The sequence below is a fragment of the Psammomys obesus genome, unplaced genomic scaffold, assembly GCF_907164565.1.
Source record: "Psammomys obesus unplaced genomic scaffold, mPsaObe1.curated_primary_1811, whole genome shotgun sequence".
NCBI classification, from domain to species: domain Eukaryota; kingdom Metazoa; phylum Chordata; class Mammalia; order Rodentia; family Muridae; genus Psammomys; species Psammomys obesus.
The window spans coordinates 1,293,556-1,317,061 of NW_026591497.1; the positions used below are offsets into that span (position 1 = coordinate 1,293,556).

The window sequence follows — 23,506 nt, forward strand, 5'->3', positions numbered from 1 at the left end:
GCTGGATGACTACTTTGGAGGCTTGGCAGGAGCCTTGGACTAATGTGAGATGGTGTTTTTTAAGGTTTTCTCAGATCTCTTTGTACATGCATCTTGCCAGTGCCTATATGTAAGCTTTTCTTGATTTCCAAACACACTGCTTTTAAATGTATTCATCGCCCTTCCTGATGACCCAGGTTGAACCATGCTTGGCTTCTAGGAGCTATAGTATACCCTTTCTACCTCAGGCAAGGGCCCATCCAGAGGCAGAAAAGGCTTCCTGTTTTTGAAGCTTGTGGTCTGGAAGGAGAAATGCAGAACAGGCCCTTTAACAGTGAGAATTAAGCTGAGCGAGGTTTTCTATGATTTTAGTCCCAGCACTCAGGGAGGCAGAGGCAAGCGGATCACTGTGAGTTTGAGGTCAGCCTGGTCTACAAAGCAAGTCTAGGACAGCCAGGGCTACACAGAGAAACAAACAAACCAACAAATGAACAACCTAAACCGACCAAACAACAAAAAACCCAAACCAACCAAACAAAACCCAAATAAACAAATAAACACTCCCCCCCCCAAAAAAACCACCCCCAAAACTAGTGAGAATTAACCAGCAGTTCTAGATGTGCTAAGAGGACAATCAGGTGATTCAGCCAGAGAGACAGAGGTACCTTTTCACTGCGGCAGCTGGCATTTCAGTCAAGTCTTGAAGGAAGGCATGTTGACCCAGGCAGGGACATAAACAAAACAATTCCAAGAAGCACAGGACACATGCAGTGAGGAATTGGCATAGCGATACAGGAAATATACCAGCTGATGTGAACAACAGTGACACAAAAGCTTGGCAAGGAAGAATTATGCCAGACAGTAAAGGATCACAATGCCAGGACAGTGTCAAGACACACACACACACACATGCACACGCAGACACCCAAGCGCGCACTCACGTGCACACATTTTGAGACAGGGTCTCACTGTGTATACCAGGCTGGCCTCAAACTCAGAGATCTGCCTACTTCTATCTCACAGTTACTGGGATTAAAGGTGTGTGCAACCATACACAGTTTAAAATGGTGATTACAGAGTTACAGTATGACTGATCACAGTGATAGAATTGTTATTCTAAAGGACTTACTGATAGATCTACTTAGGAGACATTGAGTCCCCCAAGTAGAATTATCTAAAGAAGCACCACTTCCAAAATACCCCAAGAAAAGTCATGTGCTAACAGGCCTGTTAGAGATAACATAAATTTAGGATGGTAGGATGTAAATGCCACCAGGATTGGCCAGCCTTTAGGTTCCAATCATGACAAAGAAGACAGCGATAACTTACAACTTATGACTGACCAGCCAGTAGGCCCTGCTTCCTATGCCACAGACATACCTCTAGGGGCTGGAGAGATGGTTCACTGATTAAGAGCACTGACTGTTCTCTTAGAGGACCTTAGTTTGGTTCCCGGCAGTCATGTTAGGCAGCTCACAACTGCCTGTAACTTCAGGTCCAGGAGACCCCATCCCCTCTTCTTCCTTCCACACACACAGACAACATCTTAAAAAACAAACAATCGACAACAACAACAACAAACCTCTAATGTCTTTTTGAGACTCTGGCTCAAAAAACAAAAAAACCCAACAAAAACAGCTTTGGGGGATGGGGGCGGTACAGAGCTAAAGTAGAATGAAGTAGAAAGGACAAATTATTAGATATTGATTTATTTAGTGCTTTACTTAAGCTCTGCTTGCACTGCCTGTTTGCCAAGCATGACTTCACTGGCTACCTGGAACAGAGGACCTGAAACATCTGCTAACGCGAGGGGCTGTTCTGTGTAATGTTGCTTGTGTATTTGCTCCACCTTGAGATTTTAGCGTATAAACCGAGAGTGCAAACTGGACTGTCTATCAAAGTCTGCCCTGGCTTTGTTCCACCAGTGATAGCTCCTCTTGTCCATTCTCACTGGCATCAGAGTGCTTACTCCAGAAAGGTTTCCACAACAGGGTCGCAACCATCATTAGGTCCAGGTCTGTCACAGAGTCGCCTGTGCTCTCTTATCAGGAAAACAACTCTTGTCAGATGGGCAAGATGACCCTGGGTAATAACTATTTGAAAAAGAACAACGTTGCTGGCCTTAAATAATTCTAGTAATATGCAATAACTTTGCTGTGTAAATCTCCTATCTGCCTAAGATAGGCCAGACTTGCAGCCTCCTGTCTCTGTTTAAATTGTTAAAGTGTAACCTGGGACCAGGACCCAAAAGAGATGGCTGTAAGTGGAATGCATAAGTGTGAGGTGTATATAAGCCAATGGAATCTTCTGTTGGGAGCTACTGTTCCTCAGGCAGTGCATGAGCTGACCAGGTGCCTCGGCGAAGAGCTTCCCTCCCTCTAACTGTGTGGAGGAATTTCTCACTGAGAAAGCTTATCATTTCTATCACATGCCATGCCTTCTGCTGACAGGCCCTGAAAAAGCGTGAGTAATGCATGCACGTGCACGAGTCTCGCAATAGCACACACGTGCACGATGCTACCCTTCCCATTTATCGCAGGCTGAAACCTGTGGATCAATGTGGAATGGGTGCTATGATCCATGGTGTTTACTATGCATCAGGGTGCTGAGGTAGAAGCAGCGGGTACCCAACGATGTACAAACTTCTATGGCTCTCTATGTGCCTTTAGGGGCTTATTGAGGGCCACAAAAACAAACGAGACCCAAAAACCCAAGTGCCATATTACTAGAACATGCTTAGGCAAGGGAAGTAGGGGCAATGCTAGCTTACGGTTTACTTGTCAGGACACTAGGCAGGCCTCGGGAGGCACTACACCCGGAGCCACTGAGCGTGCAGCACACCTCTCAGGAGAGTCTGGGGCTGGCGGACCTCACCTCCCTAGTGCTGTTAGCTCAGACGTTCTACAGTCAGTTCATGCTAATACTTAACACACTACCCTTCCAATGTGTACAGACCACAGGGATTGCCTCATGACATTCCCTCCCTGTGGGACAGACAGGTCGATCCCCACTCACCCGGACAGTCGGCTTCATCACTGTTATCCTCACACGTTCCCCAGCCGTCACACTTCCAGGGGAGGGGTATGCACTGGATGGCACCACTGTGACATGCAAACTGCCCAGGGTTGCACCGAAGCTCTGTGGATCAAGAGGGCAAGAGGCTGTTGAGGAAGTGGCACAGAGGCAGACACCTAGCAGAGCAGAGCTCTGGCCACACCATGGTAGCCCTGGGAAAAAATGGCCAGGATCTGAGTGGCTGCCATAGCCTGCTTCCTAGGAGGATCTGATCAGGTGTTCCCAAAGCAGAAGGTGGAGACTGGTTACAATCCTGCATCAGACCACACAGAACTGCCGCCCTCCCAGAAACATTTAAATAGCATGCCAAAACAAGGTCAAAGTCAGAAACATCTCTAGCCAAGGGAGTCTGGAATACTTTTCTAAGAAAGTGGACTTGAGCAGGGTTTCCTAGGAAGGCAGACACAACAGCAACCACATTCCAGGAAAACAAAGGCTTCCAATTACAGGAAAGGTCAAGGTGGCCATGTGAACAGACCCAGACTTTGGAGGTTGCAGGCTAACAGAGTTCTGACTCTGATCCAGCATGCTGCGGGTAGCCAGGTTACTAAGGCAGTAACATGAGATGTGTTTAGGTAAAGCAAAGCTGGCAGTGGTTCCTGACAAGATAAGAATGCTAAACTAACTCAGCGAAACACGGGCTTCACTAGGAAGCAGCCGCCTACACTGCAGCCAACGCCAAGATCTTCCTGTCTTGCCGGGTTCTCCTTCTCTGACCCCCACACCTCTTTCTGCTTTCCAGAGAGGCGCTCACTGTGTGGCCCAGGCTGGCCTTTGGCGTCTGTGCTGGCTTGGAGCCCAAGCCTTGAACACGGAGGGCAAGTACTCTGCCTTGAGCTTTACCTCTGGCTGGCTCACTTTCCACACAGGTTGTCTGCTGCTGATTATTGTTCCTCCTCAGGCTCTGTCTACTTGGTTTTGTGAGACAGGGTTTCTCACTGGCCTGAGATGGCTGATGACAGGAAAGATGGATAGCTAGCAAGGCTACCAAAGCTTCCCGCTTTGGCCTCCCCAAACCTCATGTTTGCATAGAAAACATTGTACCAACTGAGCCATCTCCTAAGGCCACAATGCCATTTCATAAGGAATTTTGTCCAAGACAGCTACAGGAACTGGACTTAGGGTCTCATCTGATCCACCTTTTGCAAGAGTATGAGGACTGGTGGGATGGTTCAGTGGGTAAAGTCACCTGCTGGCAAGTCTTATGACTAGAATTTGATCCTGGGAACCCACGTGGTGGAAGGAAGGAACTGACTCTTGCAAGTCATTCCCTGACCTTCGCACACAGCCCTAACATACAAAAAGGTTTAAATGTAACCCGTTCTCTTTTTTCTTTTAGATTTCTTTATTTTATGTATATGAGTGGTCTATACACCTGCACGCCAGCAAAGGGCACCAGATCACATTAAAGATGGTCGGGAGCCACTATGTGGTTGCCGAGAATTGAACTCAGGACCTTTGCAAGAGTAGACAGTGCTCTGAACCGTTGAGCCATCTCTCCCTCACAGTTTTTCTATTAAAAAATAAAAAATTAAAAAAGAGCACTGGCTGGCCTGATTCCATTCCCATAGAATGGCTCATGTATTTCCTCACAAGTTAGGGAATGTGGATCGAGGGCGGGCGCACCTCCAGCTAGGGGGTGGAGCTTACACCACTGTAGTCAACTCTGCTTTTTTGTTTTTGAGACAGGGTTTCTCTGTATAGCTCTGGCTGTCTGGACACACTTTGGAGACCAGGCTGGTTTTGAACTCACAGAGATCGGCCTGCCTCTGCCAACCAGAGTGCTGGGATTAAAGGCATGTGCCACCACTACCTGGCAACTGATTTTTTTAAATTTAATTTTTATTTCACTTAATGAACACAGGTGTGTTACCTGCATGTATGTCTGTGTACCCCACACCTACATGATGCCTGTGGAGGCCAGAAGAAGGTGCTGGAGTCCCTGAAACTGTTGTCGGCCATCATGCTGGTAGAGCAGCTCTAGCACTCCTAAGCACTGAGCCATCTCTGCAGCCTCCAAATTTAAAACAGTCTTAAAAATAAAATAAAACTGATATGGTACATGTGATAGAATAAACAGACATTTCAAAAAACTAATATGCCGGCAAATGCTTGGAAGCTCAAACTAAACACATACAGCAGAGATGTGGACAGAGAACAAACCTCCTCCCACAGAGAAGAACCACAATGCCAGAGATGGAAATGTCCCTGAGAGCATTAACATGCTTGATTCCATAAGAGAAGGGACTAGGGACATAAGAGGTAAACTCTCAGAACCAAGAAACAGACAGAAAAAGACTACCAAAAAAAAAAAAAAAAAAAAAAAAGACCAAGAAGCCACGAAGATGCTTAATGGGAAGGAGACAGCTGATTCTTAGTGGGAACGAGACAGACCCTGACACTCACATGCCAGGTGAGTGTGTGGCCTTCTTCCCCTACAATAAGAAATTTTCTTTAATGGCAAAGCTTAGATGATGTGAAGATTTATTTTACAATTTGATGAAAACCATAACAAATCCACAAATCTAAGCAATCCAATGAGCCTTAAACACAAGAAACAGGAAGAAAATTACTCAAAGTTACATGGCAACTGAACTGGGTAAGAACTGAGAAGCCAGGCATACTTGCACAGGCTGTAATCCCAGCACTCGGAAAACTGAGGCACAACCGACACTCCCCACCCCTACCCTTAACCCCAGACAGGGTTTCTGTCATCCTGGCTGTCCTGGAACTCTGGAGACCAGGCTGGCTGAACTCAGAGGCCCTCCTGCCTCTGCCTCCTGAGTGCTGGGAGTAAAGGCGCGCCACCACTGCCTGGCCACATTTCTTATTAGAAATAATATAAACTAGAGGGCAAAGGAGCAACATTTTCTTAATTTTGAAAGGGAAAAAAAAGTCGTCTTAATTACAGTTTATATTACAGTGATAAAATCCCATGACCAAAAGAAACTTGGGGACGAAAGGGTTTATCTCATCATTATAAAGCTCATCATGAGGGGAATCCAAGGCAGGAAGCTGGAAACAGGAACTGAAGCAGAGGCCATGAAGGAAGCTGCTTATTGGCTTGCTCTCCTTGCTTTCTATGCAACTCAGACCCTCTGTCCAGTGGTGGCAGCACCCAGAGTGGACTGGGTCCTCCCACACCAGTTACTAATCAAGAGAACACCCTACAGACTTACCTACAGGCCAAACTTAGACAAGCATTTTCTCAAATAAGAGTCCCTCTTCCCAGATATGTCTAGGTTTGCATTAAGTTGATAAAACTCAACTAGGACGGTCCTCAGCCTAGAAACATTTAAAGCAGAAATGTTGCGTAACATAGTATGACATTCACGACAGATGCAGAGCTCTAACTGTGACCCGAGGTCACTAGGAAGAGGGAAACAAGGTAAACTGTTTTCCGGCTCTTCTATTAGTAAGGTGACCTGTCATTTGAAGGCACACTGTACTGAGCTACAGATCAATACTACTAAACACAAAATGATTACAGCACATAGGCCAATAAGCAACACAAAATAGAGTGCAAACCAAAAGATGATGGGAAAATTAAAAAAAAAATGAAACAGGTATAGTGTGGTAGATTTTAGACCTGCCTAACTGATATATAGTCATTTGAACCCAACTAAAATATAAAACTGATCATGTATATAAAATAAAATTAAAAAACAAAAACAAAATCCAGTATGTGGGCTTGAGAGATGGCTCAGCAGTTAAGAGCAGTGGGTATTTTTGCAGAGGCCCTGGGTTTGAATTCCGGCACCTACATACTACTTACAATCCCTGGTTCCAGAGGCTCCGACACCCTCTTCTGGCCTCCATTGGCACCAGGCATGCATGTGGCACATAGACATGCATTACAGGCAAAATATTCATATACACAAAATACAAAAACATTCAAAAATGTTTCCTAACCTTTTATTTGTTTTCATCTTACATGTACAGATGTCTATACTATGTCGTATTCAGAGGCCAGAAATGCTGTTGGATCCTCTGGGGCAGGAGTTACAGATAGTTTGAGCTACCAGTTGGGTGCTGGAAATTGAACCCAAGTCTTCTGGAAGACCAACTGATGCTCTTAATGGCTGAGCCATCTCTCCATCCCCAACAAAAACATTTTTAAAAGACTCAACTATGCACAAATGTTTATGATATGTGACTGCAGACTCCAGCCTGACAAAGACGCGGATGGTTCATACTCAGCAGGACTCACATCTGATTTGGAATCTGAGCAATAAGGATATGGCAGGTCACGAGGCTGAGCAAGCTTCCAGTCACCATGAAATAGCTAGGTGACCGAGCAACACACTCTGCTGCCCAAACATGGTGTTGGCAGGCTGGGTTAGTAATGTATGTTTATACCAAGTATGGTATTTTTAAGCCACCATAGCTTTCCTAGCCATTCAGAAGTCAAGAAGTACATATAAATACATACACAGTGAAGATAGAAAAGAATGGCTAGATATACCATGTTTTCCACGTCCACTTTCTGCTCCTATCACAGAACTTAGCACAGAGTAGGTAACTTAGAAACAACAGTTTAGGGACTGAGGTAAGATGGTGGGCTAAAGGAAAATCCATTGTGCTTACTTTAAAGACATGTTTTCTTCTTATCACTGGATAAGGACCTTGAACCACCATGGCAACAGCAGTAAAATGGTGCTATAAAACAGAACTATCCAGAGGCATCTACTTGGAATCCAAAGGGTGGCTTTATCTATGTTCACAGTAAGTCTACACAGTCTTTTCTCCCAGGTGACTGCAATTGCCGAGTAGAGCTCACTTCTGACAGCAGGACAAGTGTGTTCCCACCCTTCTGTGGACCTTCCATACAAACACAAAACCTGTCCCTCAACCAGACAGATCCTCTTACTATGAAAACCCTAGAACGGGTGCTAAAATCGAATCAGAAGAAGTGAACACTTGAGCATGGACTCATGACAGAGCAACTGAGCAGGTGTCCTTCACTACTGAACACTGCTGGTCCCCTCAGGGACAGCACCACAGATGTTGTGAGACCTCGTCTCGGAGCATCACAATGTTGCCTTGTGTTTCATTCATCAACTTAGAAAATGCAACCTGATGCATTTATGCTATGTAGGAAAATAATTACAGTATCTTTTCATATTAAACCAGCAGGCCAGTCAGCCAAAGTTCTGCAGACTGAGGGGCCCCGGTGTCAAGATCTCGCACCTGGTGAGCGCCTGCCTGCTGCACGGCAACTCAACAAAAACAGCCCCTGGTAAAGAGCATGTGAGGGGTGGGGAGGCCAGCCTGGTGCACAAGGAAATCAGCAACCTTGGTGTTGAGTAAAAAACTTACACACAAGGCTGGCTGTAGCTCACTGGCCTTAGTGTTGGAGGATTTCACTAGAACTCATGAAGTTTTTGGTATGACTCTCAGCACCTCAAAGCAAAACAACCTTTACCAGGTGTGTCCAACTGACCAAATGCATCCCAGGGCAACCATAAACACAGCTCAACACCTTTGCAGACCACAGTGTCAAGTTGCAAAGTTAAAATGTTTGTTGCTTCTGCTTTATGTAAAGTAAACTCCAGGCTCAAATGGCTTCACTTAAAAAATTCCATAAAATATTTAAACTAATACCAGAGCTGGAGGGAGGATCACCTGTTCAAAGTGTGTCCTGCTCTTTCAAAAGGCTCACATGTGGTTCACAGTATCCACACGAGGTGCCTCTCACAACTCCGTGACACCAGCTCCCAGGAACACACTGCCTGGTCCAGCTTCCCAAGGGCACTCACACAAGTGGCATACATAACACATGTAGGTAAAAAGAAAATTAAATCTTAAAAAAAAAAAAAAAAGGTCAATTCTTCCAAAAATTCAGAGTTCATTTAGTCACCAAAAGCAACAACATTAAAAAGTAAGTCTGAGCTGGACATGTGGCATATGCCTGCAATTCTCACACTGTGGAGGCTGAGGCAGGACTGAATTCAGGGCTAGCCTGGGCGACACAGTAAGACTCTGAATAAATAAATTGAAGACAAATGAATAAAAACAGAGATAAATCTAACAAAAAGACATTTAAATCCTATATGCTGAAAATATACAAATATGGCTGAAAGATATATTTAAAAGACTTAAACCTATGGGTCTTTATGGATCAGAAGATTCAAGTGGTTAAGATCTCATTTTACCCAAATTCAATGCTAGCAACCATATTTCATCAGGCTTTGTGGGGGCGGGGAGCTGTGGGATGGAGGTATGTCCATACCCTGAAAATCTCATCCTGAGATGGGCAGGAACAGAACACTCTTCCCACTTGACAGCCTGGACCTGTATGTCCCAGTGCACCTAGCCCTGTGTTCCCAAATTTCCCTCACCCCCCAGGTCATATAGCCTGGTAGCCAGGTTAAATTTCCTCGTTATGCAGATAAGGTATCCCCAGCACCCTGGCCCCAGGCAGTGGTGTGTATACGCACACTGAATGCCCCTACCCATCCCCAAAAGGTGTAAGTAGCCTTAGTTCCCGCCAATGAGCTGTCTCACTGAAGCCTGTCTCTCAAGAAGTCTGTTTCTTGAAGTGCTCACAACCATTAGGCCTCTTCACCCCAACCGATGTGGCAGGTCCAGGCAGTGAGCCTGAATGGCAAGGTTTGATTACAGAAACTGACAAACTGACTCTAAAATTTGTTGAAATGCCAAGAACTTAAGAGCAGTGAAAACATTCCAGGACCTTGCAGAAAAGAACAGCAAACAATACAGATTGCAGAAACATCAAGACAGGATAGTGTAGAGGACATCACAGAACAGGTGTGGTGGACAAACCTTTACTTTAATCCCATCTCTTGGAGGCAGCGGCAGGTGAATGTCTGAGTTCAAGGCTATCCAACTAAGAAATCACTTTGCTCTGCCTCTTATACTAAGAAGAAAAAGTAATTCAGAATACAATGAAGGCCCAGATGTAAATGTGAAGCTCCAAACTGTAAAAGGAACTTTTATTTGCTTGTTTCAATTGTCCCAGAAGCTTACTGCCTCTGACTGCTAACCTCTAGGCTTAGAATGTTTTCAGCCTCTGCGACTTACTATTTAATATGTTCACCCTTCCTTGCTCTTACTGAGCTGGCTGGTTCAACTTAGCTGGTCTGGCTTAAATTCCTCTCCCAGCTAACTTATTCAATTTGGCTTCTCTCGGCCTCTGAATTACTCTGCTTGGCCTCTAACTCCATCAATCTTTTCTCAACTTCTGGCTCCTTCTCATTCTCTGGCTCATTTGTTCTTCACCTGAGTTCTCTCTCTGAGGCCTATTACTGTCCCGGTAAAATTGCCTCCTCTCTCTGCATTACCCCTTAACTTAAGTAGCTTCCCTTTTCCTCTCTCGTGAGAGTTGGGTGTATCCTATTCTGTCAAATCCTCCTCTGATTCGTCACTTTTTCTGTTATGCAATTAGACTTCACTTTCAAACATGGGTGTTTCCTTCTACAAACTACCTTTACCTTCACTGCTTGGGATTAAAGATGTCCCACCATGCCTGGACCTAAGCTTTTCTTTACCTAAAACTTGCTCTATACCAGGTTGGCCTTGAACTCAGATCTGCTTGCCTCTGACTCCAGAATTACAGGTGTGTTTGTATTCCAGCTGGATCACACAGACCTGCAAGATTTTGGATGTGATCTCTTGCCAGAGCAGCCATGTTCTGAATTAAAATTTCTCTATATCAAACTACCAAAATTTGAGCAGAAACCACGAAAAATTTTTAAACTTTAGTTTAAGCAAAGATTGCTAAGATGTGTATGTTAAGTCACAAAATAAAAAGTTGATAAACTGGACCTCATTAAAATTTATAACCTTTTCTTTTGAGACAGGGTCTCACTTTGTAGCAGCCTTGGCTGGCCTGACTTGTAATGTAGATAGGCTGGCCTTGAACTCACAGGGATCATCTGCCTCTTGAGTGCTGGAGTTAAAAGTGTATGCCAGGAGCTGATGATGTGGCTCAACAGTTGAGTGCGTGCTGCTCTATCAGAGGACCAGAGTCAGGTCCCAGCACTCCCAAGTACGTGTAACTCCAGCCCCAAGGGCCTCATGAGCCCTTCCGGCCTCCACTGGCACACTCCTACAGCCACACACATATCAGTTATACAGCCACAGCACAGCCACACATACACACATACATGCACATGCAGGCACATGTATACACACACAAAATAAAGTTTTAGGGGCTGGAGAGACAGCTGTTGCAGAGGACCTAGGCTTGATTCCCAGCACCCACATGGGGCCTCACAACTCACTGTAACTCCAGTCCCAGGGCGAACTAACACCCTCTTTTGGCATCCAGAGATACTAGGTATGCACTTAGTATACTCACAGACATTTAGGCAAAACACTCATACACATTTTTATTAAAAAAAAAAAAAAAGAAAGAAAACCGTGCTACCACGCCCAGCTAGAACCTTTTCCTAAGAGGATGAGAAGGCTGGGCTTGGGTGCTAGAAAAGCAGCTCTGTGACTAAGAGTGCTTGCTGCTCTTCCTGAAGACCTGAATTTGATTTCCAGTACCTACAGCAGGCGATTCACAACTGCTTGTAACTTTAACTCCAAGGGACCTAATGTCTCTTTCTGGCCTCCAGGGCCCACTCATATGGCAATGATTCACACAGACACATAAGCATCATCATCATCATCTTTTAAAGGCCAGATGAATCTCAATTATGTCAAGTGAAAGCAGCCAGTATATACTCAAAAGTTCCTAATTACTTACAGGATCACACTCAATGTAACAAGAGAAAGCAGGCCACACATGGGAGGGCAATGGGAGATTACAAAGGGCGCAGGAGAACATCTGTAGTGATAAGTATATGCTTGTTATCTTGGCTGTGGTGGGAGAGACAGATCATAGGAACTACTAAAAATGGCAAGTCCAGCCAGGTTCAGTAAGACATCCTGTCTGAAAAAGTGGGTGGAGAGGTGATTCAGGAAGACATTTCTATGTCAGCTCTGGCCTCCCTCCACATGCACCCAAACGGGCAAATGAACCCCCACACAAATATCACAAAGTGATATTTTTGCAGTGCCTCCTAGGTTGTGGGCTGGACCAAGATGAAGCTGAGTATCTCTTCCCCAGCCACAGGCTATCAGAAACCAAATGAAGTAGACAATGAAATTAAGTTTTCTATTTTTTTGTGAGAAGCCTATGGCCACAGCAATAGCTGCTGAAGTTCTGGTAAAAGGTGAAAGGCTAATGTGGTCCCAGTCAGTGATGGGAAGACGTCAGGTGTCCTGACCCACAGCAGACTGCATGCTGCTGAGTAATGCACATTTTTGTTCTAGACCAAGAACTGAAGAGAAGAAACACAGATGTTCACAGATGCATTGCGGATGCCAACTGGAATGGTTATCTTGGTGGGGGGGAAGGAGGGAGAGGGAGAGGGATAGGGAGATTGATTTCTGGAACCCACACTAATGTGCCCCGGTGCCTGAGACCCAAAAGCTAGAAGCATCAGAAAGCCTTTCCATCTCTGTAAAGAGCATGGTGTCCTCCAGTGTTGTCAAGAAGCCCTTGAGCAAAGTAAGAAGCCCAAACCAAAGCACCCAAGAGTCAGGGCCTTGTTACCCCACATACCCTGCAACACGAATGCAGACATTCTGCTCTGATGCACTAAGAAAGATGAGGAGGAGGCTGCAGAATAAGCTAAGTGTTTTGGGCAAGAGAATGAGAAAGCCAAAGGGAAATGCCAGGAACCAAGAGACATATAGGCCATCCGTCCTGAGAGCGTCTGCTGCTGCTGCTGCTTCTCTTCTTCTTTTGAAGATTTACTTTATTTCTAATTCTGTATATGTCTGTTTATCTTTGTGGGTCCCTAAATACGATTCTCGCAACCCAAAAGGTTGGCAAGAGGCCTCAGAGCTTCTGGAACTGGCACTATAAACAGTTGTCCATTGCCTGATTGGAACTGAACTCAGGTCATTTTGCAAGAGCAATACATGTTCTTAACCTCTGAGCCCTCTCTCCAGCTGAGGAATATCTGAGTCCAGTCAAAGATAAGTGTTTAGGAGTAACAAGTTGGGTATAAAAAATGGTGCACACCTTTAATCCCAGCTTTTGGGAGGCTGAGGAAAGCAAATTTCTGCCAGTCTGGGGCCAGCCTGGTCTACACAGTGAGTTTCAGGACATCTAGAGGGACATAATGAGAACCCCATCTTAGAAAACAACAACAGCAAGATCCCCCGCAAAATTATCAGAGCTGGCGGGGAGGCGGCTTCTCAACTCTTACATTTTAAATATGTACAGTTTATTATAAGGTAGTTTACCACAATAAAAGGCTGTTTTAAAAACTGCCATGAAACGGATTTGAGTTTACATAATCCGAAAACAAGTTCCAAGGAGAAAAGACAATGGTGCTGAGGCTAAAAGCCCAGTCACTTAGTGAGATGCGTCAAGATCAGTTGTCTCCTCTGTGGCCTGCTCACTCAGCTGGACAAGCCACAGTGGCTCACAGTCACTGCTGCGCTCTAGAGCAGGGAAAAGCTTGGGTCACAGTGCTAGGGGCTAGCTGCCCTACTCAAGACTGCCCATTTAATAGGAATTAACAATGGGCATTAAGTCTACATTCCTAAGCATTCACCCAAGTACCTGAAATTGTTCCTTTACTCTCCAGCCATCCCAGGTCTTCCAGGTTTTTAGTTAAAAACTAATTTCTAAACTATGATGAGAAAAAGGCAAAAGGTTCCTCTGTGTAGAAACCCTGCCCTAGAACTTAGTCTGAAGGCCAGGCTGGCCTCAAACTCACAGAGATCCGCTTGCCTCTGCCTCCTGAGTTGCTGGGATTACAGGTGTGCATCACCATGACTGATTGCTAAGAACATTTTTAACACTATTCATTCTATACAAAAAAGACACGACACTCTTAGCCAGTACACTCATAGCTTCTTTTAAAAATGTCTGTGTGCTTGGAAAAGTTTCAATGTGCTGCTGCAGATTCTTTTGGGAAATGGTCTTCCAGAGAAGTTTTCTTTCCCAACATCCCTAATATTTCCTTCAAAAGCAAATGTTTAGAGGTCAGCATGCCTGCTCTGGCAAACAGCCCCTTCCTCATTTCCACACACACCTCGATTCATTTGCTGCTCATTACTAAGCACTTAGGGGTTGGGGGTAGGGGCTGTTTTCTCACTTCTGTGTGAGACTCCTTCTGTCAAAGGGTCCCGAGGTTCCAAGGCCTCCCTGGTTGAAAATTGCCTATGAAGAGTGTTCAACCACCTGTCCCATGATGGGGGACATAGACCATCAGGTACTGGGAGTGAACACTGAAGCATGACCACTTGAAGTTGCTGTGTAACTGAGGCAGGATGAAAACCAGGGGAAGGTGGGACTCTTAACACCCCAATTCCCTGAGCACCCACACTTGCTTCCTCAGGTCAGAGAAAAGGGCCCCTTCCTCCTAAAGATCTGGCTAAAACTGCTCCTTTAAACTTTCATTTAAAAATGCTGTGGGGAGCAGACGGCTTTCAGCTGTTGTCTCTCCTTACCCTGAATACCCCTGGCCTCTCTACTCAGCCTTCAAGCTATCCCCTCTTCCCAGGAACCCTTCATCTCCTGGGTGAGGTTGGATCTCCTAGCCTAACCTCTGTCAACAAGCACGCGTTAGCACACTGTCTCTTAGAGCTGGGCACACAGTCTCACCTCTGTTGCATCAGCTCCAAGGAGCTGAGGAACCACTGCTCAAAGACCTTCCTATAAACAGTCAGTGGATGACCAAGTGTCAAAAAGGAAGGTTCCTCCTGGTCCCCCACCCGGAGGGCAGGGGCTGTGCTGGGAGCACGGGGATGGTGAACTCCTCATTGACACGTGGGGCTCCTGCCTTCTAACAACCACGTGTGGACTGACTGTTCCTAGCCAGGAGTGTGGACTGCTGAACCTAGCAGGTGAGCTCCAGCCCTACATCACCCATGATGGGTGGTGACTCTGCCAGGCCTAGCTACAACATGGATCAACATCTCCCTTCCCTCCATCTGAGAATCTTTTCAATCCTTCCAAAAGGCAACTAGTATGAATTTCTGCTACACAGGGAGTTGCTCAAAAAGAAAAAGCCAATGCCATGGTACCCAGGTCTTATGACTCTCTCCTTGCTGGACATGAGTGAGGCAGGTCAGATCTTCCTAGCCAAGTCACTTTACTTGCCTCTACAAGTGTGTGGTCACAGCACTAAAAGAAGAATTCCCACTGCACCAACACTGTCAAACATCATCACGCGCCCCTTAATGCATTTTAATCCAAGGCCCATTTATATGCAAAAATTACTGAGGATTTCAAACAGTTTTTGCTATGTGGGTTATATCTATTGGTATTTTCTTTGTTGTTTATTAAAGCAAAAACAAACAAGCAGGAACAAACAAAACTCTACAAGAACCGAAGCACATGCCCAAAATATTAAGCATAGAATTTTAACATAACCTAGCAATTCCACTTACAGATATACACCTGTTCTATGTGGCTATAAAGTGTCTCCCCCAAAAGCATATGTGTCAGCGGTTTGACCCTCAGCTGATGGGCTCAGAGAAATGGTTAAATTATAAGGTCTCCAACACATCACTTGGCTGATCCATTGATAAGCTCACAGCTGAGTGGGTTGTTAGGCAGGGCTAGAGTAAAGAATTCATTGGGAAAGATGTCTCTTCTTCACCCCTTCTTCCTCTCTGCTTCCTGCTGGCTGAGAGCTGAGTGTCCTTTACCACACTACTACTTGCATGATATTCTGCCGTGCCTGAATCCAAAGTGGCAGAGCCACCAGACATTAGAAAACCTGAACCATTCTCCCTTCTTAGGTACTTTTCTATTGGTGTGAAGAGACACCATGACCAAGGCAATACATAGAAGAAAGCACTGACAGGGCTCACAGTTTCACGACCTTCACAGTGGGGAGCAGGGAGCATCGCAGGAATCATGGAGCATGGCTCTGGAGCAGTCGCTGAAAGCTTATATACTGATCCACAACTACGAAGGTGGGAGGGGAGCACTAGCTGGGGAAGCTGTGGCTCTTGAAACCTCAAAGCCTACCCCAGGTGAAACACCTCCTCCAAGGCCACACATTCCAATCCTTTCCAAACAGTTCCACCACCTAAGGACCAAGCATGCAAATGCCTGAGTCTATGGTGGGGGCCATCTCATCTACATCCCCACATTCCCTTTTAAGTACAATTAAACCTTTCTTCCTTTAAGTCATTTTTCTCAGGTGTTTTGTCATCGTGAGAAAAAGTTGATTATTACATCACTCCATGGGAAATGACAGTCTTTTCAGCAACTGGTACTTAAGGATGATTATATATTCACCCGAAAGGGAAGCTGGCTCTCATTTAATACATATATAAAAACTAGCTGGAAATGGATCAAAGACTTCTACTTTAAGAGCTGAAACTATAAAATACCTAGAAGATAGGGGACATTTCCTAATGTCAGCCTTGGAAACCATTTCCCAGATGTAAAACCAAAAATACAATCAGCAAAAGAAAAAACAGACAATGTGACTCCATGATAAAAACATTTTGTAGATCTCAGGACACGATCAAAGACTAGAAAAATAGGGTTGGGGATTTAGCTCAGGACCTAGCAAGCACGAGGCCTTGGGTTTGGTCTTCAGCTCTGGAGAAAAAAAAAAGACTAGAAAAATAACCTAATGAATGGGAGAAAATATATTAAATTCAGTATCTGATAAGGTAACTCAAAACTAAGTTATTTCTCCAAAGAAACATAAATGATTGCCTTTAATCCCAGCACTCAGGAGGCAGAGGCAGTAACTCCATGAGTTTGAGGCCAGCCTGGTCTACAGAGTGCCACGACTACACAGAGAAAGTGTCCTGAAAAAAAAAAAAAAGAGAGAGAGAGAAAAGAAGAAATACAAATGAAATGCAGATGACAAAATGCTCAGCAACATCAGTCACCAGAGAAGCACAAGTCAAAACCACAGTGAGAAAGGACCTCCTAGCAATGAGAGCGGTGAAAATGTCCTGCCAAGGGTGTAGAGAATGGAGCCTTAGAACACGACTGCAGCAGTGTGTGCTGACTCAGCACTTGCGGAGACGTAGAATTAGCATATCAACTAGCAATTTCACTCATAGACATATACTCAAGACAACTAAAGCAGAGACTCTAACAGGTAGTTGTGTACCAATGTCCACGTCAGCACCTATTTGTAACAGCCGAAGATGGAAGCAGCTCCTATCTGTCAGCTGAAGGATAGATAAAACAAAATGTGGTAAATTCATACAGCAGAGTATGTGACTTCTTTGTGCTACAATGTGGATGAACCTGAAAACATACTAAGTCAAAGAAAGACATCACAAAGGGGCATATGCAGCACGATTCCCCTCCAATCCACAAGATAGACCCACAGAGACGAGAGTTGACCCTAAGAGGAAGCTGTTACTGTCTGGTTCAGTGGCTGACTGGTCTAGTGGAAAAGCTGTAGGATGTGTGGTGGCGGCTATGTGATAATCTGACTGTACTTTATGCCACTGCGTCACATGCTTACAACAGTTAAGGGGCTGGAGAGATGGCTCAGTGTATAAGGCACTTGTATAAACGTGAAGGCCCTGAGTTTGAATCCCTAGAACCCACAAAAAAGCTGCCCATAGTATCGTGCTTCGGCAAACCCAGGCTCCTACAGCAAAATAGGAGGCAGAGACATGAGCATCCCTGGAAGTCAGTGGACCCGCCCACCTCACACAGGCATGTACAACAAAGAGAGCCTGTCTCGAACAGGGTGGAAGGCTAGGATAGATACCTAGGTGGTCCTCTGACCTCCACATGCATGTCCATACTCACACAAACTGCATATAGTCACACACATACACATGCAAAACCAAACCAAACCAGCTAAGGACTAGGAAGGTAGCTCAGAGCAGAGTATTTCCCAGAATGTACAAAGCCGCTGAGTCTAAACCTCAGCACATCAAGAGCGAAAGTGATTAATATGGTAACTTTTATGTGATGTGTAGCTTACCACATTTTTAAAGTCATTGAGAAGAGAGATCTCCAGCATTCATCTCATCAGCCTCAAGAGTAATGACATGGCATCATATATGCTCTCGAAACACTAATAACGTCCATGTGGTAAAGAAGATGAGTGGCAGACGGCACCACCACAGGAGCATTATGAAGCAAGTAGTTTTCCTTATGGATCCTGCCAGGGTTCCAGGTGTCACAGTAGCCCACGGGTGCTGGAGAGGCACTGCTGATGCACTATGCTATAGGTGGAAACTCAGAGTTTGTGTCTGTAGGAATTAGGAATTTCTAAGTCTTAGCAATAAGATTCTTTCTCTAGAGTCAACTTTTCTGTCAGCAAAACTAGGTCTCATACTAAATTATGTAAATTGAGGTGTCTCAAATGACTGCAGGAAACTTAGCATGCTTTCTAAATCACTTGGAATTAATTTCCCTCCATCATTTGTCCACAAAGGGCAAAAGGCAGAGCGCTAGCAGAAGTACACGTCACACTCACATCGCTAAGGACAGCAATTTCCAGCAGAGGAATGTTGAGGCCCCCTCCTTCCGCGATCCACCTGAGTGGCCGAGACAACGAGGACTGTGGAGGAATGGCTGTGCACAAACTTGTGCCTCAAGCCCAGGAAGCTGGAGTGTTCCCGGCAGGTCTGCTGTCACCCACCATCCTGCTGTAGACAGAGCTGACAGCTACGTCCTGGTAGGCTTTTAAAGGCCTCAATCTGTACCAGAGCTTCTAAAAAGGAGTCTTTTTCTCCCTAGGACCACAACCCAAACCAGCAGCAGAGCAGAAAAAAATCTGAAAGGATGGCTGCCTGGGCTTCTTCTCCATTTAGCCATATGAGTCGAGGAGGTGAGCTCCTATGGACACCAGGTTGCTTTACCCAGCACTGTGCAACCCAGGCCAGCAGATTTTCCTATGAACACCGTCAAGAGGAGACACAAACCACTGTTAACAATACAGATAACCAACAAAGAAAATAGATCCCATCTGAGGTAAGAGTACAGAAGGGTCCAAACAAGGCCTCAGACAGGGGCCAGTACCCGAGCCACCAGACACTGCTTGGGGCAGTGCTATGGTCAGCACTGCAGCCTGGACAAGTACCAATCAGTAGGAAAAGGTACCCTGAAGAAGGGGGCACCCATCCACACGCAGCACAGAGGGACTGAGCCTAGTTGCCTTCACGAAATGTGGTCTGGCTTCAACAAGGACTGCAGCTGCCAACAAAGAGCGCTTGCCCAGTACATACAGCAGCCAGGGAAGGCAGAGCTCGTGAATGAGGACAGCCAGGACCAGACCTCCGTGATGGTGTACACAACTTCCCACCACCTTCCACAGCGTCACCTGTGCTCTCCTGAGGGTCCAGGAGAACACTTACAGCCTTGCCCCAAGAATCCCACTACTTTCTTGGGCGTGGCTTGGCAGTCCCTGTAACTCTTTTCCTGGAGCCCGTAATTCCTTTCTGGCTACTGCCATGTGCAACTACCTCAGCCTTACAGCTTCCTGGGATGGTGTATGAGATTATTATAGACAGAGGCACCAAAAACCCACCACAAGACAAGTCTCAGCTCCAGACTACATGGCAATGCCTATAACTTGTTAGGCCCCATTCCCTGTTATGAGATCCATGGAAGTGACCATTCCTGGCAGTCCTGAGCCCCAAAAAGAACCCACTCAAGTAGTGCTCGCTACTGAAGTTTCAAGTGTTCTGTTGCTAGCAATGACCCTGAAGAGGCAAATCTCTGAGAAGGTCCCATAAGCAAAGGAGAGGGGCAGGTTAGGGCTTTGCAGGGCATGGCTCACTGTCGTGTCTCCAGTGAAGCCCTGGTTAGGACTGCAACACCTGACTGAACCTGAATAAATTCAGAGCCCATCTGGCCAGGTGTCTTAGTGACTTTTCTACTGCTGTGAAGAGATGCTACGAACAAGGCAACTTACAGAAGAGTTTACTGGGGGCCTGCAGCTTGAGTTAGTCCTGACCGTCAGGGAGGGGAGCGCTGGCAGCAGGCAGGCAGGAATGGTGCTGGAGCAGCAGCTGACAGTTTACAAGCTGAGACAACAGAGGAGGCAGTGGCACAGCTTCTGAAACCTCACAGCCTACCCCAGTGACACACCTCCTCCAAGGTCACACCTCCTAGCCCTCCCAAAACGGTTCTAATAACTGGGAACCAAGCACTAACATATGAGCCAATGGGGCCTTCTCATTCAAACCACAACTGCACAGCTGAGTCTGAGGCTACAGGGGACCCTGTCTCAAGAAAACTTAACCTTAAGCCTGACAAGGTGGCTTAGTGGGGAAAGGCATTCTGTACTAAGCACACACACATACACATAAATTAATAAAAATTACAAAGAAAACTAAACTTCACTTCCCTGTATCTGGTAAATAACTTCTGTCCCTACTTAGAGAAAGAGATGACATTGCCACATGCCCTGAGGACCAGTTTTCCAAATGGAATGGCAGAAAAGTTACCTGACTCTCAAAAACACATTCAAAATATGGAAAGATTTCAAAGTCCTACAGGTAAGTTTTTGTTGTTGAGATGGAGATCTTGGCTTTGTATCCCAGGCTAACCTCCATCTCTCCTCCTTGGCGGTGGAGGATGGAAGTCACGTCCTTATATTTGTTAGACAAATATAAGCAGTATATAAGTCGTCTGATATAGTAGACAAACACTCTACTACTGAGCCTCACCCCAGCCTCACCTAAGGGCAATGCTAAATTAAACAAGGCAACTTCTGAAGCAAAGCTGGAGGAGTGTTCTGAGGCGTGCAGGAAGCTGATCTACGGCCAAGCAGCAATGGGCAGCTCTACTCCACCCCCACTGATCTAACTGCTACCACACACTGGAATTACCAGAGCTGACAGTACAGCCAACAGCAGCATTTCATATACTCCTTGAGACTCCTAAACCAAGCACAACAACACCCCACAAACTCCATGTGAAGAAGAGTGAATCGTTTACTTGGATGTGTGCACTTCATAGAGTGTGGGATGCTGAGACACAATGTGGAGGCAGAGGGGCAAAGACAGCGGCAGCTAGGCCCAGGACAGACTGCAGGACAGGAGGGGAGGAATGTGCTCAGCTCCTGACAGGCTGAACAGGGGAATTCTTGGAGGGTGGTGCTGGGCACAGGAGCAAAAGGGAGCCGTGAGAACAGGAAGACAGGATGGCTGTGACGGCGGTTAGGGGAAAAGCAAGTGGGCACCTGAGGCTCAAGGTGAAAAGGCAGAAGACAGGAAAGAGAGGGAAGGTGCGTACTGAAGTGCATATGGCAGTGTGCTAAGGTCAGGCTGCCCAGAACCCACACTAGCTCGACTCCACAAGGTGAAGCTCTGGAGCTATGCAACCTTGGGCAAGTCATTTATTCCCCCGGTATCTGCTGGTCTGTAAATCACAGCTAATCCCACCCCATGCTGCAACTGTGAAGTAGGAACATGTAGCAGTGAGCTACAATTTCACGTTTTCTGTGTGTTTTAATCATCTTTACAGTTACTTTCTGTTTTTGTTTTTAATCATGTTTTACCTTTACTTACAAGGACGTATTTCCTTTTAAAATACCTTTTCTTAGGCATGTAAAAAACATCATCAAGTAAAAAACAAAAATAAAACAACAAAACTCTTGCTCCGTAAGCCTACTTCATAGAGTGGCTTGTTATCTGTGACCCCAGCATTCTCAGGGTGAGGCAGGAGATAGAAGAACTGGATCATGTAAGAAACTCCAGAAGAAACAAAGTAAGACTCTACCTCAAGAACCAGGCAGAAGACGAGGTACACGCAGCACAGGGCTAGCCTGGTCTACAGAGAGAGCTGTAGACTTCCCAGACTACATAAACCCAGTCCTTCCCCCCCCCCAAAAAAAAGGTGGGAGAGAACTGATTCCTAAAAGTTGATCTCCACAAACATGTTAAGTTTTTTTTTTAAATCCTCCCCAACACTGTTCAAAGATCATGTTCAAAGGTCAGTAATTAATGTTGGGTGCTTCCTCAATTGTTTCCACCTTTTTTGTTTTTGAGACAAAGACTCTGCCTGACCTGAAGCTCCCCAATTCAACAGGATGAGCTCCCGTGAGCTCCCAGGAGTCCCTATCTTTGCTTTTCACAGCCTGTTGAGGTTATAGACCCAAGTTGTTGCTGTCGTGTGGTTGCTAGGGATCAAACTCAGGTTCCCCAAACTTGTTTAGCAAGCATTTTGTCAAGTGTGCCCTCTCCCCAGGCCCTGAAAGGACCTTGTTTCAGTGACACCCTCACTCACGATGCCCGAGGCTGGTCCCTGAACTCATGAGCCTGCTGGACTCTTCTAAGTATTGAGTAAACTACCTTTTTCTGACCCTTTACTTTCATGAAAATATCTTTTTTTAAAATATTTTATTTATTTATTTATTATGTACACAATGTTCTGTCTGCATGTACATCTGCAGTGCAGAAGAGGGCACCAGATCTTATTATAGATGGTTGTGAGCCACCATGTGGTTGCATGGGAATTGAACTCAGGACCTCTGGAAGAGCAGACAGTTCTCTTAATCTCTGAGCCATCTCTCCAGCCCCCTCATGAAAATATCTTAAGAGGTAATGTAACCATATGGTTCAAAGTCCACAGAGATGCTGGGTGTGGTGGTGCCTTTAAGCCCAGTACTTGGGAGGCAGAGGCAGGCGGATCTCCATGGGTTCAAGGCCAACCTGGTCTACAAAGAGAGTTCCAGGACAGCCAGGGCTGTAACACAGAGAAAAAATAATAAATCAATTAATAAATAACACAAAGTCCAAAGTCCACATAAAGGTGACAACAAGGTTAAAACTCTGAGTAGGCCTCCCAAGCTTCTGGAAATGCATGCAATGCACGTGTTCTTTTGAACACAGTGTGCTAAGATCACAGGCAGAAGCTACTGGCCGACTGCCCGGAGCTGGCCACCCAGGCCAAAAGAATTGAAAAGCTGATATCAGCGCCCACCCTTTGGAAACTATGGACACTGAAGGGTCTCAACCCAATGACAAGGTACCTATCTTTCAGCAGGAAGACTTTGCATTCCTCAACTACCCAGAGTACTGTCACCTGGTTTGGGGACTGTGACGCAGGAGGCAAAGCATGTCGTCAACACGCTGGTCCTGAGTGTTCTGTTTCTGCTTCTCATTAAAATCTAAGTGACACCCTCTTCTAGTCTCCATGGACACCTGTGTACAGATACACATAAACAGAAATAAATCTTAAAACAAACAATAACAACAACATACAAAAAGAGAGAGAGAGAGAAAGAGGGCTGGGTGTGGCCAGCTCACGCTGCTAAGCCCTGCACTTGGGAGGCGAAGGCAAGAGAATCACCAAGGGTTGGAGTCCTGCCTATTGTTTGCAGTAAATTCTAGGGCATCCTTGGCTGCAAGGCAAGACCCGGTCTCAAATAAAAAACCCAGTTAAAGCATTTGCCATGCAAGGACTTGAGTTCAATCCCCAGAAACCAGTTTTAAAAACCAACTGTGGTAAACTGGGTGTGGTGACACTTTA

At 45.6% G+C, this 23,506-nt stretch overlaps 1 protein-coding gene across 3 annotated transcripts in view; it reads right to left on the minus strand.

Moving 5' to 3' along the window:
• Window positions 1–23,506, minus strand: part of Dgcr2 (DiGeorge syndrome critical region gene 2) — a 61,012-nt gene that overhangs the window by 28,763 nt on the left and 8,743 nt on the right. For 2 of the 3 annotated variants that reach the window (XM_055610254.1, XM_055610256.1), the window contains exon 2: window positions 2,995–3,117. In XM_055610254.1, the coding sequence (XP_055466229.1) occupies window positions 2,995–3,117 (123 nt within the window). Of the gene's footprint in view, window positions 1–2,994; window positions 3,118–23,059; window positions 23,179–23,506 lie in introns of all 3 variants that reach the window. The other variant, XM_055610255.1, reaches the window with a different exon arrangement.